Consider the following 17,382-nt stretch of genomic DNA (forward strand, 5'->3'; position numbering starts at 1 on the left):
TCTTTTATTAACGTATAGAAAATGTGTTTAAAAAAGGAACTATACAGAGGCTAAAAGCTACCAGGACTAAAAGCACTAGTTCACAATGGTTAACAAGCGGAGACCCCAGTCTCTGCGCCACGGCCGGGACAGGCTGGGCGTCGTCCCCGCTCCCTTCCTGCCCCTGCGCTTTCCTTCTGTTTCAGTTCGTTGCCGCTGAGCAGTGCGGTGTTTTCCTTCTTCCTCTGGTCTTTCCTTCTGTGAACGCTTCTCCAAGCGTGTGGTAGCTACAAAGTCAGTAAGTTGGTCTTTGTTATTTTTACCTGAAAAGGCTGTTAAAGGTTAAGATGGCAAACGCAAACTCGGAGGGATGAGGACCTGGTGATGTCTCAGAAAACCGTCCGGGTGGGATTCAGCTGGCCGAGCCCTGATCGCCCCCACCTCCCATGCTCACAGGGCTCTCTTAGGGCGCCTGGCAGTCCTCTGGGCCGGAGTGTATTTGAGGTTTGAGTAACTGGGGGTGGGGGTGGGGGGGGAGAGGGGGTGATTGACAGGAAGGAGGCTATGTGTGTTAACTCCCACAGGTTCTGAACCTTGAGCCTGTGGGACCATGATGTGGGTCTAGGCCTCAGAGGGGACCTGGGTGGGGTGGGGTGCGTAGGGAGCGCTTTCTGGGCTGACGTGATCGCATTGACCAGGGTGTCTGGTGCCTCTCACAAGGGACCATGATGTGCGGGGCTCTCTCTCTGGGAGCGCGACCTATTCCTGTGTCTAGAAGGTCATTCAGTTAAGAGGAGAGGGTTCACTTCTGGGGTTTGGGGCCAGCAGCTAAAAATACAAGTTACCAAGAATTGGTTTCCTTATCAAGTCCCTGAAGTGGCAGAGAGAGAGAGGAGGTTGTAGCTGATGGTCCTCGATCCTCCCTGACCCTTGGGGGGGGGGGGGGGGGGGGGGGGGGGGAGGCGGGTAGGGGAAGGGACAGGGAAACCAGTGAGCAAGTGAGTGAGTCTCCTGCCTGTGTGACCTCCGGCAAGTTACTTAACCTGTCTGTGCCTCCATTCTCTCATCTGGAAAATAGTGAAACCCAATCCAGGGTTCTGGGGAGGATTGAACAAAGTAACACATGTCCAGCCACTAATCCCCCGTCTGGAAAACAGCAGGTGTGCATGAATCCCTATTCTCTCAGCCTTCGTTTGGGGAGAGGAAGTGAAAAAGTTTATGCCAAATCTGATCACAGCTCTGTTACTAGCCAGCCCTGTGAACTGTGAGCCAGTCGCCTAACCTTTCTGGGCCTGGGGGTGAAATGAGAGAGGGGTCAGATATGCAGTCCCCTCCAGTGCTGAAGGGGACTGGGAGATGCCAACTTGAGTTCCATCCCCCTGATCTCATGGGACAATTTGTTTTCTCTTGCCTCAGACTTGCCAAAGCTGCGAGAGGGGGCCTTGGACCTCAGAGGCTGGGGCGCAACCTGAAGGTGGGAGTCTGCCCAGCGTTGGCCTGTTGGAGGCAGTGTTGAGCATGTTTGTGTTCAATGTCAGGATGTTCAGAAGCAGCCCAGGGTCTCTGAAACCACCGAAGGGCAGAAACCAATAGTTCTCATCCGTGCACCTGCCTCCTGGCCATGTCTCTGGACCCCAACCCTCTCTGTGGCCTAGGGGTTCCCGGCCCCCTGGGAGAGCCGCTGGGGAGACCGAAAGCGTTAAACGCTTCTGACCTGGAAACAGCATCAGCCCAGCCTCACAGCCGACAATGAGGAGCTGTTTCACTAGTTAGCAGAGGCGGCAGAGTTTTTCTGAGGAACAAGAGCTGTGCTATTTGGATGTCCTGCAAGTGCCCGATTAAGCTTGGAGAGGAGGGAGGATTTCCGGTTTGGAGAAAAGGCAACACTGTCCAAAGACTGAGAGGCTGGCCAAGGACATTTGGACAATGAAGTGCTGCAGGTGCAATGAAGTCATGCTTCAGGCAAAGGGTGACCTCGAAAAATTAATCAGAAAAGCTGGAGGTGACAGATCGGGCTTGTGACTGCTTGGGAAGGAACGTGCGGTCCAGGCAGGGTGGGTGGAGCAAGTCAGTTTCTGTGCAGCGACAGGCCCCTGGGACCTCCACCTTCTCAGGTGAAGTGGGGAGCAGACAGGGGTGCTGGGCGGGGGGCGGCGGCACAAAGAGCAGGGAACTAATGCTGGCCCTTCACGCCGGGTCTCTGCATTTTTACTGTGGGTCCATCTGGAGAAGGCTTGCTTTTAGTCTCTAACGATCCAGCAGCTTCTCTTTTTTTTGTTATTTGGTGGCCAGGCAGAGCTGGCAGCAGCTCCCGGAACCTGGAGCTGTGGGCACGAGGCAGACTTCCATCTTCAGGTTGCGCCCCAGCCTCTGAGGTCCAAGGCCCCTCTCGCAGCTTTGGCAAGCCTGAGGCAAGAGAAAACAAATTGTCCCATGAGATCAGGGGGATGGAACTCAAGCTGGCATCTCCCAGAGATTCCTTTAAGGGTTTTGAGAGCAGACAGTGAGATGCAAGACGAATGCGCCCTTTGGAGCAAAGAAATGGGAGTAAGGAACTGGACTGGATGGGAGTCTGCTGATCAGAAAAAAGCCACAGAGAAGCACATGTCCTGAGCCAGGGGCTCTGCCTTTCCTGAAATCCTGGGTGGTAAAAAAAAAAAAAAAAAAAAAAAAAAAAAATTCAAACCCCAGGTGTATTTGCAATTCCCAGCCACCAGCTAGTGGGTGTCAGCGCCCTCAGCTTTGTGCACCTGCTGTTCTCACAGGTTCCATTTCCCCCAGAGGAGGGGACAGAGAGGAACTCTAAGCCCTTTCTCACCGGTGCTTCGACAAGAGCTTTTTGAAAAGGTCCCTGAATGACCTTTTGTCCTTGAATCTACAGCTCTGTCCTGGGACTGGCCTGTAAAGTCTACTTGAGGTTGGGATTGTTTGGTTTGGCATTGAGCTCGTTGGCAACCTTGGTGCTCCAGGTCTGTCTTGGGAAGGCCAGTTCTCAGGATGCCAGGAGCAGGTATGAGGTCTCTCACGTCTTCAAGAGGAGAGGGGCCGTGAAGGGTCCGGGGCATTGAACTGTTTGTGGAAGTTTTCTCTGCATTTCTTTGCTGCCATTATTATTGTTATTATTTACAAATCTGTTCATCTGTTGGCCGGTTTTCCTTTGGTGTGGGTTCTCCTGGTAACCTGGAGGCACTTGCTGTCCTCACCCCCAGATGACTCACAGTGGGTTACAGGAGGGGCTGGGGTTGTGATCGCCCCCTGGTGGTGACACTTAGCAAGCTCCCTCCTCCAGTTAAATCTGGTCTAAAGACCAGCACGAGTTTCCCACAGATTTGTCTTCCCTATTCCCTCCTGCACCTTCCAGAAATAACCCTGGAGAACGTGAGTTTACTGAGCTGGAAATGATCTCTCTCTGATGGGGAAATGCGAACAGGAGGAACTGTCTGGATCGTGGGTCTAGGCAGTGAGTCTGTAGCCGTCATCCGTGGGTTGTGTGTGTGTGTGTGTGAGTGCGCGCGCGCGCATGCATCCTGGGTGTCTCCAGCTAAACTGCCCCTGGGCAGGGTGCACACTCCTTCCTGTCCCTGGAGGGACGCGCTGGTGTAGGCCGGGTGCTCTGTGGGTGCTGCTCAGGATCCACCCCCAGAAGAGCACCTGCTTGGGGAGCAGGATTAGCAGGAGTCAGGGAGGGAGGTAGCAGCTCTGAGTCAAGTTGACCATGGGCCTTAAAAACGATAAAAATTCGTGACAAAATGACTCTACTTAATAAAAGGAATCTATAAATCCTTGGACTGAAGGGTGGGTGAGCTAATCTTTGAAGTCCCTTCCTTGCTTTAGGATTCTTTCACATGGATCAGGACTGTGCTGCGAGACTATTTATAGAAGTGCTCCACAGGGTGCGGCGCTTCCAACAAAAGGCAGATTGGGGTTTCCGCAGCGTTTCCTGGCTGCAGCCCAAGTGGCGACATGAGGATTCAGAACGTTTCTCTGTGTCAGTCCCTTGGCGAGATGGGCAGTATCGGTGCCACCCAGGTCCCTGGGCTCTGCTTTCGCAGACAAAATGAGTGCAGCCCCTCTGGGGCATAATCCTTCCTGCAAAGTGTGTGTGTGTGTGTGTTTCACTGATGACTTCTCCCTCCATCCTAGCTTCCTTCCCTCCCTCCCTAAATAAAGCAGGGTTTCTGGTGCATTTTCATGGCTGGATTGTGCTCCCTCCCCAATGCCAATTTCTATGCAGATTTTCAGATGAGAGATGGGCATCACTGACTGTCAAAGCTGAAAGGGAAGTTAGAAGCCATCCTGGCCTAATCTTTCATGTAACAGGTGAGGGGATGGAGGCCCAGAGAGGTGCAGCGCCCTCCTGGATGTCACAGGGCCAGCAGAACGGCCTGTCGCTCAGCTCATTCAGCGTGCTCCCCGCTGTTCACTGGTGGCCCACTCCACGAAGTCTCATTTAACTTACAGGTTTCTAGAAAGGCTTGCTTGTGTTTCTCTGCTTCTCGTTTTTCTGAGGCCCACAGTGAACTGAGAAATGGAAATGCCACCTCCGTTTTTCGGTCCCGGGCATGTCAGTCACATCCACACCACAGCCGTGACAAGGCCTTGGCGGCCTGCTAAAGGCAAAGTGCCCACAGCAAGTGACCCCAGGTGTGGTCGTCAGCCCGAGGGATGGTCTCCTGATTATCAGAGCTTGGCTAGACTGCAGGTGGAACAGGTACCCGGATGCCCCAGTTGGACACTACAGAGAGTGGAACTGAGGCCTTGAGGAGAAGGATAGGACGGGGGAGGGCAGCTGGGGAAATAGCCTGGGTTTGGCCGGCGCCGTGGGGACGATGGCAGCTAATGTTTGATTTGGAGAAGCTGAAGGGTCCTGGCTTCTAGGGCCTCCAGCTCTCTCGGGCTTAAAAATCAAATCACAGACTAGCCAGTGGAGAGAGAACATCTCATCAGAGGGGAGGTGGCCCACAGCCCTCCCTGTTCACCTTGGATTTCTAGATGTCATTTCATTTTTCCTCTCAAAGGCAGAGAAATAAAAGAAGGTAGAGAAGCCTTCTCAGGAGCTCACCTCATTAAGGAGGCCATTCCTGTTTCTATGGGACCAAAAAAAGGGAAAGAAAAAAAACAAGAACAAAACCCTCAAACCCCACCTCTTCCAGGGAATACCAGTTAGGAGAATGTCTGGCTGGTCATATAACGTCTTCTCTGACTCTCATTAAGCCTCCCACACAAAGGAGAGCCTGGCTAAGGATAGCAATCAGTTTGCAACTCAGAAAAAACTGTTCATGACACAGAGGACCAGAAATAAAGACCTATGTTCCCCATGGGACCTCGAATCTCAGTGACAGGGGCCCTGAATTCTCCTCCTCCCTTTCCTCCAGGCTGGACCCCAAAGCACTAAAACTCGCCACTCTCTCCCTCTCCCCCTCCCACAGAGACCCACAGGGACACAGCCATGAGCAGCTCCGGGCCAGCCACGGGCACCGAGCACCTTGGGAACTATCGTCGGAAGCAGTGGCTGGGCTTGTGGGGTCACGGGGCCTCCGGGTAGGGGGCAGGCACAGGCTCCGTTGGGGCTGGAAGTAAGGTCACTACTCTTGAGAGGTCAGAGGGCCACTCGGCGGAAGGGTCAGAAGGTGAGAACCTCTGGCCTGTGAGAGAGGCTTGGGCTGGCGATGGCAAGGTCAAGCTGCCTCTTGGGGGCGTTGTTCGCAAACTCTCTCGTGGAGGCTTCTTCCGTGGAGGCAGTGACCAGGGACACACGCCGGGAAGGGGAGGGCGTCTCCGAGGGAGGGCAAGGGGCGAAGGCGCGTGCCCGTCACCATAGCAACCTGACTCCACCACTGGCCTTTGATTTGGTCTTTTAGGGAAACATCTCCCTTCTCCTCCTGGGTGGGAAAAGGGGCCGGTTAAGGTGGCTGGGGAGGATGGAGAATGGAGTAGGGTCAGGCCCGAGGGCAGCAGGAACCTTAGGCTAATTCTCAACCGACTCCTGCTACTCCCTGCTTCCTTTCAACACTCAGGACACGTTGCAATGCGCAGTGCTGTGATCCCCCACCCCTTGCTTGGTTTATAAAATACAAACAAATGACAGAAAGGTCAGGTGGCCGGTGGCCGCCCACGGCTCAGAAGTGCAAGGACCGCCGCTTCCTCCCCGCCAGGGGCCGGTGGTTGTAGGGGCGCGTCTTCATTTCCACAAAGGGGATGGAGAACTCGTGGCCTTTCCAGTGGTACCAGTTGATGCCCTGGGAAGGGGAAAGACAAGCGTGTCAGATCCCCCGAGATGAGGCCGAAGCACAGCCTCTCTCCAGGCTTTTCCCTGCAAACGTGCTGTGGCCGGGCCGCTCCCCGTGGCCGGCTCTGTGTTTGGCCTTCAGGGTTTGTGTGCTAAGTCCCCACAGCACAGACGCATTTGGAGGGTCACCGAGTGCCTGCTCACTCCTGGTGGGAGGCCAGGTGGTTTCCGCCGACGGGGACCAACCCTGGGTTTGCCGGGACCACGGGGTTCCCTGGCTGCTGGCTTTCAGGGCTAATGCTGGGCACGTCCCAGCGGGTCACCCGTCACCCTGCTCAGGCCATGGGCATGTGGTCTCTAACGGGGATAGGCGGGCCGATTAACACCGGTATTTCTCATTCTCTGTTCCTGGGACACTTCGTAGGCTGCTTCCTCTCCGTCCACTGCTTCTACCCTGTCCTGCCCGCCGCAGCGTCTGCATTACCTTCCTCTTCACGATACTCCTTCCGAGACCCCGAGTAAGACCCGCCTGTGCAATGAACACACAGGCCTAGGGACCCCTCAGCTCCAGCTCATCCCGGTGGCAGACTCCACCCACCTGGCTGTGCCTGGACTCCCCGTACTTCCCGTTGAGGTTGGTCCGGTGGCAGTTCTTATACCACCACGCCCCCTTGTACGACAGGGCGCAGTTGGTAACGGCGATGTCGTTGTCTCTGTCCGCAGTGGAGAAAGGGCGTCCCTGGTGGTAGCTGAGGGAGTCCCCTGGGGAAAAGGAACAAGCGGGAGGCCGTTCAGTTCGTCCCTCCTCCGTCAGGATTTTCTGGACGTTTGACCTGCTCCCAACCAACCGGCTTCCACTTACGGGACCTTCCACTGAGCCCCCCTTTTCCTTCCACCTGTGGGTCAGTCTGGCTGAACTGAACGTCCTCCCCTCCCCTGGGGCGGCTGCTTCCATGCTGCTCGCTCCAGCTCATCTCCTCCTTCCCTACCCTGCTCAGAACCCTGTCCATGCGGCACCCCCAACCTCTGTTTCCTCCAGGCCCGCATGGGACAGACGTGCACAACTCCCTCTGTTTCCGGGGGGACAGTGATGAGCCTGTTAACACGGGACAATCTGGTCACCGTGCAGCCTCCTTATCTGTGAATGATTCAGTCTGATACTGTGTTCACTGGAGTGCACTTCAGTGGCTATGCTATGCCCGAAGCGTGGTGATTGGACCTTCCGTGGGGTATTGGGCAGGGCTCATGGCCACGGGGAAGGGTCTGAAACTTGAAGCGTAACAAGTTTCAAGTTTCTTTGGAGTAACGTACTTGGCTGGAGAGAGAAATAATTGGACAGAGGCCGGAATTGGAAGGGCAACACCTCAATGGTCCTCTCAGTGCCAAGAGGCATAAAAATGCTGCTAGAATCATACACTGGCCCTTAGCCCTAAAATCCGAGTAAATGCTAGGGCCCATCACTCCCTGCACCAAACAATAGAACATTTGGCAAACACAGGCTTTATGGAGTAGACCCCAGGGGACAGACAGGCTGCGCCTCAGGACCGGCCCAGCATTCGGTTCTGATGAAACCATTAAGGCCACGTGTATTCTTCTGAGTGTAAATGTCGTCAGTGTCTGCACAGAAGACGTGGCGATGTACGTGGTTCTTGCGGACGGATGAGTGGAATGTGGACACCATTAGTGCCGTGGCTTGCTCCCCGATGGCTGTGATGGCGACTTCTGTGAAAAAAAGTGTGGGGTGGGTGGTGGGGGGGTGGGGAGCATCTCAGAATATGGGGGATCTGGTTAGTTTCCTCAGTTCATGGTGGTTTCCTCGTGTCACTGAGGGGAGGTTTCTGCCCAGACAGCACAGGGTTCTGCTCTCTGGATAGGAGCCCATACTGAATGATTGAGACAAGAAGAATCGTCCTTGGCCCTCCCACCGAACTTCGGTGTTTAAACCTTAAAAGCACGTTCCCGGCCTGAACTGCCTGATCCTGGCTGCTGTGCAGTAGGCAGGGATGCCTATGATCATGCTCCAGACGAGGAAACTGATTTCAGGCCTCCGGGAGGTGAGGGGCAGCTGGGCCGGGACCAGTGATTCGCAGCCCATGCCCAGCTCACCGGCCGGCAGGGAATCCCAGGGCAGCTCAGGCCTGGAGCGAGGGGCCCTGGTCTGCTGGGGGCCCAGGTACCTGCAGTGCCATTGTAGCCGCCTATGCGGAGCTTGTACAGGCTCCTGCTGTCCTCGACCGAGAACTTGTCATAGTGAGCGAAGGCGGCCTCCTGGCCGTCGCGCATGTCCACGCGCAGCTCGTAGCGGCCCTGGGACGTGATCCTGTGTATGTTGTCCAGCCCTGCGGAGACGAGCAGAGGATGCAGGAGCTGGGAAACGGGAAATGGGACCGTGGCCTCTAAAATACGTCCCGGGAGGAGGTGGGGTATCGGGGACTCCGACCCTCAGGCAGATGGTCTCTTGTCAGACAGACCCTCCCGGACTCTGACTCGACCTCTGCGAAGGGCCAGCCAGGTCTGCGGAGGAGTCCCAGCACCGGTCAGCTCCAGGCCTGACATCTGGTCTGACCTGGTGTCTGAGGAGCCCAGAGCCTCAGCATCCCGGCCCCGCCCCTGCGCCTCTCACTCCAACTGGGTGTGGCTGACAGTGGCAGGAGCACCACAGGGGCCTAAGGCTCTGGCATGCGTGATAGGAGCCAAGAGGTAGAAACAGTGGTCACAGGAGTCGAGGGCGGACCCTGGGCCCAGGATATCCCAACATCCTCCCACCTCCCAGCAGCCAGCGAGGGGTCAGTCTACCATTCATTCCACACCCCTCCTCTCCCAGCCTCCACATAACTCATAGCTGCCTCCCTCTTGGATAATTGCCTGAACGGGAGTCACTGCACCCAGAAGCTGCACTCTCCACCCCCACGCCACAGGGCGACCTCCATCAGTGCCTGATGTGGGGGTGGCCCTCTCACCCCAACCCTGAGGAGTTTATGCTCAAAGCTTCCCTAAGGATCAGACTGAAGCTAGTCCCCAACCAAGACCACACGTTCGCACTTCCCCCTGCTTTATCCTGCTCACCCTGCTCCCCCCTCCTGAGAGCACCCCCAGATATACCCCTGGACTAAGAATCCCTGTCTCAGGCTCTGCTGCTAGGAAACCCAACTTAGGACATAAACCAGGGGTCACAGTGTCACCCCAACCTGAGTCTTGCAGACATACAACGCATCCCCGGGCCAGGCCTCTGTTCAGGAGCCCTCACTGGCTCCCTGTTACCCACATCCTTAAGTCCAGACGTCGCGTCCCCACTTTATATACTACACGGCCTTCATTCACTTCATTCAACCCACCAGGCCTCCTTTCTCCTTCCCCTGTCCGCGCCTTTCCTCTGGCTTCTTCCCTGTCCCATTTGCCGCATCAGAAGGATCCCTGTCTTCCCTCTCCTCTGGTTCCCTTCCCTCCTGCACACCCCTCGCTGCCTCCCCGTGAGGCTGAAACAGTGGTCACAGGCTGCTAGGAGATGGGAGGGTGTCAGGACATGTTCCCTCTCCCCCCCTTCACTGCCCCCGCCTCCTACCACCGTGTCTCTGAGGATCTGTGGCCTCTTTGCCAGGAGCTCACAGGTTAGTATGGCGTTTCCCAGTGTGGGACGACATCTCTGATGAGGACAAATATCTGGGGCCTTAGGACTACATAACCTTGAACATATGGGAAGAGAGGTATTTCCAAATCCTATCCTTAATAGATTAAGGAGCAGCCTTAAGCCTGATTCTAACCTTAACTCGCAATCTCGGTTTGGTGCTAGTACTTCTGTGGTTTAACACCCAACAATTCTAATCTCACTGTTACTACCAGCAGCAGCCACAGGCCGGGAGCACTGGTTTAACGGTCATTTAATAACACTAGAGGCCTGGTGCACGACATTTGTGCACTGGAGGGGGGGTGTTCCCTTCAGCCTGGCCTGTGCTCTCTCACAGTCCAGGACCCCTCAGGGGATGTCCACCTGCCGGCTTAAAGTCAGACATCCCCTGAGGGGTCCTTAGCGCTGCTGGGGAGGTGGGAGAGGCTCCCGCCACAGCTGCTGCGCTCTCCAGCCATGAGCCCAGCTTCTGTGGGAGCGCACTGACCACCAGGGGGCAGCTCCTGTGTTGAGCATCTGCCCCCTGGTGGTCAGTGCATGTCACAGCGACCAGTTGTTCCACCGTTCGGTAGATTTGCATATTAGGATTTTATTATATAGGATGAGTGTTGTTTTCCTGGCATGGATTTCTGAGGCTCCCTTTAGGACTGCACATAACCAGCTTCCCACTTGGGCGATACTTCCAAGTTTCTTTCCCCAAACAATAGATTTATGAACTAAACAGCAATATAGAGAAAACACAAGTGCCGACAGCTCAGGTGTTTCACAGACGGGACAGAGGTTGTGGGGGCGGGCATGGGTTCGGGGCACGGGTTTGGGCACAGAGCCCTGCCTGCGGTGGGGGCACTGGCCTGGGGAACTGCTGTCTCCCAAGCAGTTTGCAAACTCGTCGAGGGCTAGTGTTTCCTAGTCATTGACTTCTCTCTCAGCATTTTATGTGACTTTCATCTCATAGATTTATTACCTACATCAGCAAACACAGGTCTGGTTTCCTAACAGACACTCTGTAATCTTACCACTGACTGACAGCGACGCTTTACCTGCTATCCCCAGGCACTGTAATAGGCAGTGGGGTTCAGAGATAAAGATGATGTGGTCCAAGCCCCACAAGTTTATGTAGTATAGTCAAGGGGATAAGGAAATGGACGCTGATTTGAGACGGGAAATTGGCCACCAATAAGGGAGGGGCCCATTCTCTCACAGGCAAAGGGTGAGACCAGTGGGTAGGATGGGCTCTCTGGTCTTTGAATGGACGTGGATGGATGCCACGGTGTGCAGGGAGGGACAGCTCCTTGCAGAGGAAGCATCATCAGTGATTCCGAGCGTTCGCAGTTGGTGGGGGTGGGGCTGTTTGGGGAGGAGAGAGGTGCTCAGGGTGGGCGCAGGCTCCAAGGCAGAGGAGAGAAGGGGCCAGGGGTCAGGGGCTTGGCTTTCACCTGGCGGCGAGGCGGAGTCGTGGAGATGGCTTACACAGGGGGTTGGCCGCTGGGCAGGTTTTGGGTGTGAGGAAGCTCATCCTAGTGGCCCTGTGGATGCTGAGTGGTCCTGGAGGCAGGGAGGCCAGTGAGGGGGAAAGCGAGTGAGGCCCAGATGAGATAGTGACGGAGGTGTCGGAGGCCACCAGTTCGGAACACGCTTATCTCCTCTCCCCGCCTCCCTGGACCAGTGGCTGAACATCGCACTGAGAGGGAGAGGCAGGTCATCAGGGTGTCCCGCCGTCTGCCTGGGCCAGGGGTGTGCTTCCCGCCTCACACCTGCTCAGTTCTCAATCTACACCTCCGCTCCTGCCAGAACCCGGGGACACTGCCGGCCACCTCTCTGCCACTCTCACTTCCCTCCCTCGCTGGCCCAGGCAGGGAGTAACATTCCCCCAGGGAACCCAGCTTGCCTGGCGCCTGCCTCGTTCTCTCTTGCCTGCAGGCTGGCTGGCTGCTCACCGCCCCGCCCCATGGCCCGCATGCCCCCTCGCACACCAGGCTGATCCCCGCTTTGTAGTTGCTTCCTGTCAAGACCCATCAGCATAAGAGACTATTAATGAGGATGGGAAGAGACGGGGCAGAGAGGAAAACGCCACAATGAGATAAAAACAGATCAATAGTGCAGCCAAACAGAGCCAGAGGAACTGAAAGCAATTCATGAGCTGTCAACTTCTCAACAGACGCGGGGGTGCTGATAACCCCGATGGGCCCAGGAGGAGTGCTGGACCCAGAGCCAGAGCAGCTCCCAGGGAAAGCAGAGCGGGCGTTACCCAGCCAAAACTCGTCCTCCAGGTTCCCGAAGCCAGCGCGGTACTCCGCCCACTTCCGGAAAAAGTCGGTCTGGCCATTCTGCCGCCTCTGGAACACCTGGGAAGAGAGGGGGGAGGAAGCTGGCCAGAGGAAAGTTGCTGGAAGCGAGTTTTCCATCTGCGAGGACGAGTGGGACAAGGGGCACCGCGGGCAGGGCTGGTGTTTGCACGGCCGCCCGTTCCCTGGAAGACGCGCAGCGCCTTCTCCAAGGGCAGAGGCTCCGATGGAGAGGCCGGCTGTGATGTTGACACTAATCTGCACCCAGCAATGTAGAAAGGGCTCGGACACAGCGAGCCCCCAAACGGGAGTGGGTGGCTCTCAGGTCCGTCCTTCGCACTAGGCCGTGCAGCAGCGAGCATTTCTCTCCGGAAGAAGAGGCCCAACTCCACAGCAGCGGTGACTGTCGCCATCCCATCGCAGGCAAGGGATGGCCTATCGTTCACTTTGCGAGCTGTGTAAGGGCTCATTTCATCTAACCTCCAATCCATCGGCCTCTGCTTCAGCGCCCAACTATGCTTTACGAAGGAGGCACAGATATGTCAGAAGAGAAAAGGAAATGTCTCCCAAGTGTAGCTATTATGAGCACAGCCCCCATTTCACTCCATTTAAATACTCCTTCCCATGCGCACCCACCCAGCTAGCGCCGGCTGCTGCGGGCCAGGCTGCTGCAGGCTGGGCTGCGGGAATGCGGGAACCCTCCCATCTGCAGTGGGGCTGCATCATGGGCAGGGACGTTAGTGAAGCCACCCTTCCCTTCTCTCTGTCCTGAACTATCAGATGTGGAGGAGGGTGGTCACAGGAAATGGTGTCTCTTTTCCTAATCATAGTGCTCCCTGAAGGCTGGGACAGCTCTGGAGACGAACCGGGGAGTCCAAGGAAGGATGGGGACACGGTGGCCTTGGTAACCGGAGGTGGCTGTCCATGCCCTGCCCTCCTCTGCTCCCTCATACGAAGCTGTCCGACAGAAAGGTCCTAATGAGCTCCCCACAGAGGCTCACCTCTGCTACTCCTCTGGCAGCCGCAGACCCCAGAGGGCAGGACCCGGGCCTGTCTGAGCCGCTGGTCCTGCCCCAGCACCCCTGCCTGCACTGCCATTGCAGAAGCAACCCCTCCCTGCGCCAGGCCACTGCAGCCTCCATCTGCTGTTCCTCTCTCGGCTGGGCCAAGCCTAGGACGGGGCTGCTGAGAAAGGGCCCCGAGGACAGTGAAGAGCCTCCAAGTGGGACAGGAGGGGGGTAACTGAAGGGACGGGCAGAGGCTGTGAGGTGTGGGTCCGTAGGCGCTGCGCCCGGTGGACGAGGACCCCGGGCTGTCTGCACGCGCGGGGAGCAGCGTGCGTACTTACAATCCAGCCACCCCCGTCCGTGGTCATGTCACAGTACACTTGAAGCTTCTGGCCGGGCTCTCCGTGGAGGAAGATGGTGTAGACCCCACTCAGAGTGTCGCCATTCATCAGGTGCTGGGCACAGTCTTGAGGGTGAGGGAACACCCGGCCCCCTGCACAGGAAAAGAGGCGACCTCCAGAAAGCATCCTTTCTCCCACTCTGCGTGAATCCCTTGATCAAATCGGAGAAGGGTTCAGAGGGTCCGTGGGACCTCATCAAGAGCCGTGGGACCTCCACTCTGGCCTCGCCCAGTGTGGGAACCCTGCCTCACCCTGCATCCTGCCTAACTGATGGAGCAATCAGACAGCAGACCAGAGAGCTGAGCTCACGGTCTGGCTCCTCCACTTACCTGTTGTTTAGCTTAAGCAAATGGCCTGACTTCCCTGGGTATCAGTTTTCTCATCAGTGAAATGGGGATAATAAAAATACCCCCCCTCCCCAAATGTGAAGATGTGAGTGGTTACTCAGGTGACGGTTATAGGTGCACAGGCCACCATGCATCCCTGGAGGGCCTCCTGTCACAGGATGAGAGGCATCTAAGCCAGCAGTCGCCAACCTTTCGGACCTCAGGGACCACTAATAGCCCGTGGACCACCGGTTGGCGACCGCTGATAGACAAAGCCTTCCGCCACCCTCACAGCAGACACTCAGGAGCTCTCAGACAAGCTCAGTGTTAGCAAGAAGACGGGCATCTATTCCTCGTGCAGAATCATCTCCCCATTGGACTCGACCCAGTGGCTGTGCTCTACAGTTTAGTGTAAGCTTACAGAGACGGCAGGGGGAATACACGGCCTCTCATCTTTCAGAAAGAGCAGCCCAATTTGTAGAACAATATCTAATTAGCTGAAAGAGAAGCTTAAATCATGTGTCTTGAAGAGCTTAGTTAGCTTCAGGGCACATTTTAGTGCTTAGCAGGCAAGCTGAGGAGAGACCAGTGGAGGGCTCTCTGGACTGCAGGAGCTGAGAGAGCACGTGAAAGACCAAGCTCGAGAGTGGGGGGCAGTGATGTGGGCCCGGGAAGTGTAAGGTGCAGTAGAGGTGATCCTGCAGCCTTGAACTGTGTAGCAGTCTTGAAAGTGCTGGGTAAGGACCTCATGGGCCAGTCACCACAGTGCCCCCTGGTGGCAGTGCCTGTGCACTGCACTGTCTCTCCCCAGGCCACTTGGAAAGACAGCTGGAGGGTCAGAGCAAGTGACAGCCTCATGCCACACAAGGAAGGAGACATACAGCCTCGTTGAAGGCCCAGGTCATCTGAGACAGCTGTCATGGACCATCAGGGAAGCATCCTGCGTTGGGGAGAGGTTGTTGGGGTTCCATAGACTTTACAGGAGGCCCCTGTGGAGATGAGTTAACCCCCAGCACAGGACTGCCCTTCGCTCGGCCACACCCCGGGCGAGGGTGGCTCCCTGTGCAGGCAGTTTGGAACAAAGGCACCCACCTACTTCAGGGAACGACAGCGGGTTTCTACAGAACCTGTGCTTTGCCGAGTGAGTGTTCACATTTACTTAGTTCTTGCAAGAAACTTGAGAGGAAGGCAGATCATTGTGAATCAAAAAACTTATTTTACAGAGGAGTCTGGTGCCCAGCGGGTTGGGAACCCACTCTTCCTCTGGTACATTCTCCTCTTCTCTGAGAGGCCAAGCAGTGGAATTGCCAGCTGGACTGTGTCCCCAAGGGGCCCAGTGGTCGGCTTTCTCTGCCTGGATCCATATAGCTGCCTGGATAGACGTAGAGTCTCTCTGTCTCTCTCCGCCGATTTCCTTTTCTCCATTTCCTCCCCTCTCTCTCTCCCATAGGTGTGTCTTGAGTGGGCAGGTCCCAAGATTTAGATGGAGGGTGGGGATGGGGAAGAGAGTCTATTTGTCCTTGAGTATAAGCCTTGGTTCCAGTTGTTACCATTAGGAGCGCTTTGGGGTGACTGGACTTCCGCCTAGCTAATAATGAAGACCACACAGATTACTGTTCCGCTGCGTTCATTGTGTGTGTGCTGTGATTCGCACACTCTCAGGGAACTGTCGGGACAGATTTCATGCATCGGGACACTCCCGATGTCCTACCATCTACTCTCAGCAGAAACATTTACCCTCACACAGATCATCCGGTAGTTTTTCTCAAGGCAGACATTTCAGGACCCAGAGCAGCACCGGAGGCTTCCTTCCCTTTGGTGCAATCGCTGGGCCCGCTGACAGAGAGGCTTTGTCTGTCTTGAAGGCACTGGCTGTGTTGATTGCCAAGTTAAGAGGAACATAATGCCAAGTGATCGGGGCACTGAAATGGCTCATAGTTAAGTGTTTCTAGACGTAATTGTGAGATCGATAGGACGAGCACTTACCGGAAGAATTGCTCAGAAATTGGTTTGTGTTGGGCATCGGAAGGCTGGCTGCCGAGTGGAGTGAGGTGAGCTACGTGATGCACAGAGCAATCAGACAGCTCCAGCAGCTGGGAGTAAAGGAAGAGACCTTTCCGGTCCCTGCCCTGTCCCTTCCGTGTAAGGGGTTCCTGGATACAGTCTCTAAAGTGGTCTGAGTTAGTGGCTTTGGAGAGTGTCTGTCCACTGCCTGTCCTTACAGCCGTAGCATCAGGACCAAAGCAAGATGTCGGCAATTCTCTCTGAGAGCAGATCCAGCAGAGCATGGTGTGTGGCTCTACAGCAGCGCAGGGACCGCCTCTGGCCACCGGAACTTACTAGTAGGTGTCTTTTCCCCAGAAGTGTGTTTGTGGTTGTCAGGCTTGTGGGAAGAGCTAAGTTAGCTGGTCAGCCCACACAGGCCGTCAAATCTACCACCTTAGCCACCTTGAGAGCATCTTCTAACTCATTTACCTGTTTATTCTTTTATGCATTTGTTCAAAAAAACATATAGGAAGTGTCTGTTGGGTTCTAAATAGCGGGCTAAGAAAGAGATGGAAATATAAAGAGAAAAATATATAGTCCCATCTTTCAGGTTGCTCACACTCTGGTGGGAGGAACATACAAACATAATCCCAAATTCTATGTGCTCTGGAAAGAGATAAACGCAGGGAGCCATCAAAACTCGGGAGTGAGCATGCCATGAAGCCGGGGGTGGGGTGGGGGGGAGGACTGGTGGGGGTAAGGTGAGCGGTGGGGCCTGGAACGGTGTAGGGATTGGCAGGTGCTAATCAGAAAGGGCTTCTTAGTTTAGGAACTGATGGATATAGAAGTAAGCCACAAATTGGTGAGGAAGGGTATTTCCGGCCAATGAAAGTGCATAGCCTATTTTGGGAAACTGCAGGGTCAGCCAGGAGACAGAGCAAGGGCGGGGTTGGATGGGTGAGGGAGAGCCTTGGGGAGGTAAGTGGGGACTGGATTTTGCCACTTAAAGAGTTGAACCTTCTCCAGAAGGCAACAGGCTGAAGAGTCCAGCAACTGACTTCAAGCTCAAGTTTTTAGAAAGCTTGTTCTCATTGTGAATGAGATGGGGGTGAGAATGAATGAGATGGGGGTGAGACTGGAGGTAAGACTCGTTTAGGAGGTAGTAGCGGGAATCCAAAAGGAGAGGTTGCAATAGACTTTGAGGAGGTGATGGGAACAGAGAATCAACTGAGTCATAGCCAGCTTGGATGTCTTCCTTATACACAGAGTCGCTGAGGAAGGTCCTCAAGCTTTGCAGACCACCCGTTTTCTACCCATCAGTCTTCTAAGTCTCCCCTTTGAAGACCAGCTAAAGGCACCCTAACAGTAGAGAAATGTTCTGACATAATCTGCCTTACTATTCCTGGGACTCAGTTATATCAGGAGACCCACTGCCATGACAGATTAGTTGATCATAGACTGGCAGCTGCCAGCCTGATGTCTGTGTCTCTTGCTTCAGGGTATTGCCACCTCCCTGGTCTCTTCCTGCCTTTCTGGCCCTACTT

The 17,382-nt window shown here is 55.4% G+C and overlaps 1 protein-coding gene across 1 annotated transcript in view; it reads right to left on the bottom strand.

The window, feature by feature from the left end:
• Positions 1 to 744: 744 nt before the first annotated feature.
• TNR (tenascin R) overlaps positions 745 to 17,382 on the bottom strand; it is a 334,378-nt gene continuing 317,740 nt past the window's right edge. The window contains exons 19-23 of the mRNA XM_006767025.2: positions 13,467 to 13,618; positions 12,082 to 12,178; positions 8,386 to 8,547; positions 6,807 to 6,970; positions 745 to 6,218 (exon numbers count right to left, since the gene is read on the bottom strand). Coding sequence (XP_006767088.1) covers positions 6,099 to 6,218; positions 6,807 to 6,970; positions 8,386 to 8,547; positions 12,082 to 12,178; positions 13,467 to 13,618 — 695 coding nt within the window. The 3' untranslated portion in view covers positions 745 to 6,098. The remainder of the gene's footprint in view (positions 6,219 to 6,806; positions 6,971 to 8,385; positions 8,548 to 12,081; positions 12,179 to 13,466; positions 13,619 to 17,382) is intronic.

The sequence above is a fragment of the Myotis davidii genome, unplaced genomic scaffold, assembly GCF_000327345.1.
Source record: "Myotis davidii unplaced genomic scaffold, ASM32734v1 scaffold580, whole genome shotgun sequence".
In the NCBI taxonomy this organism is placed as follows: Eukaryota; Metazoa; Chordata; class Mammalia; order Chiroptera; family Vespertilionidae; genus Myotis; species Myotis davidii.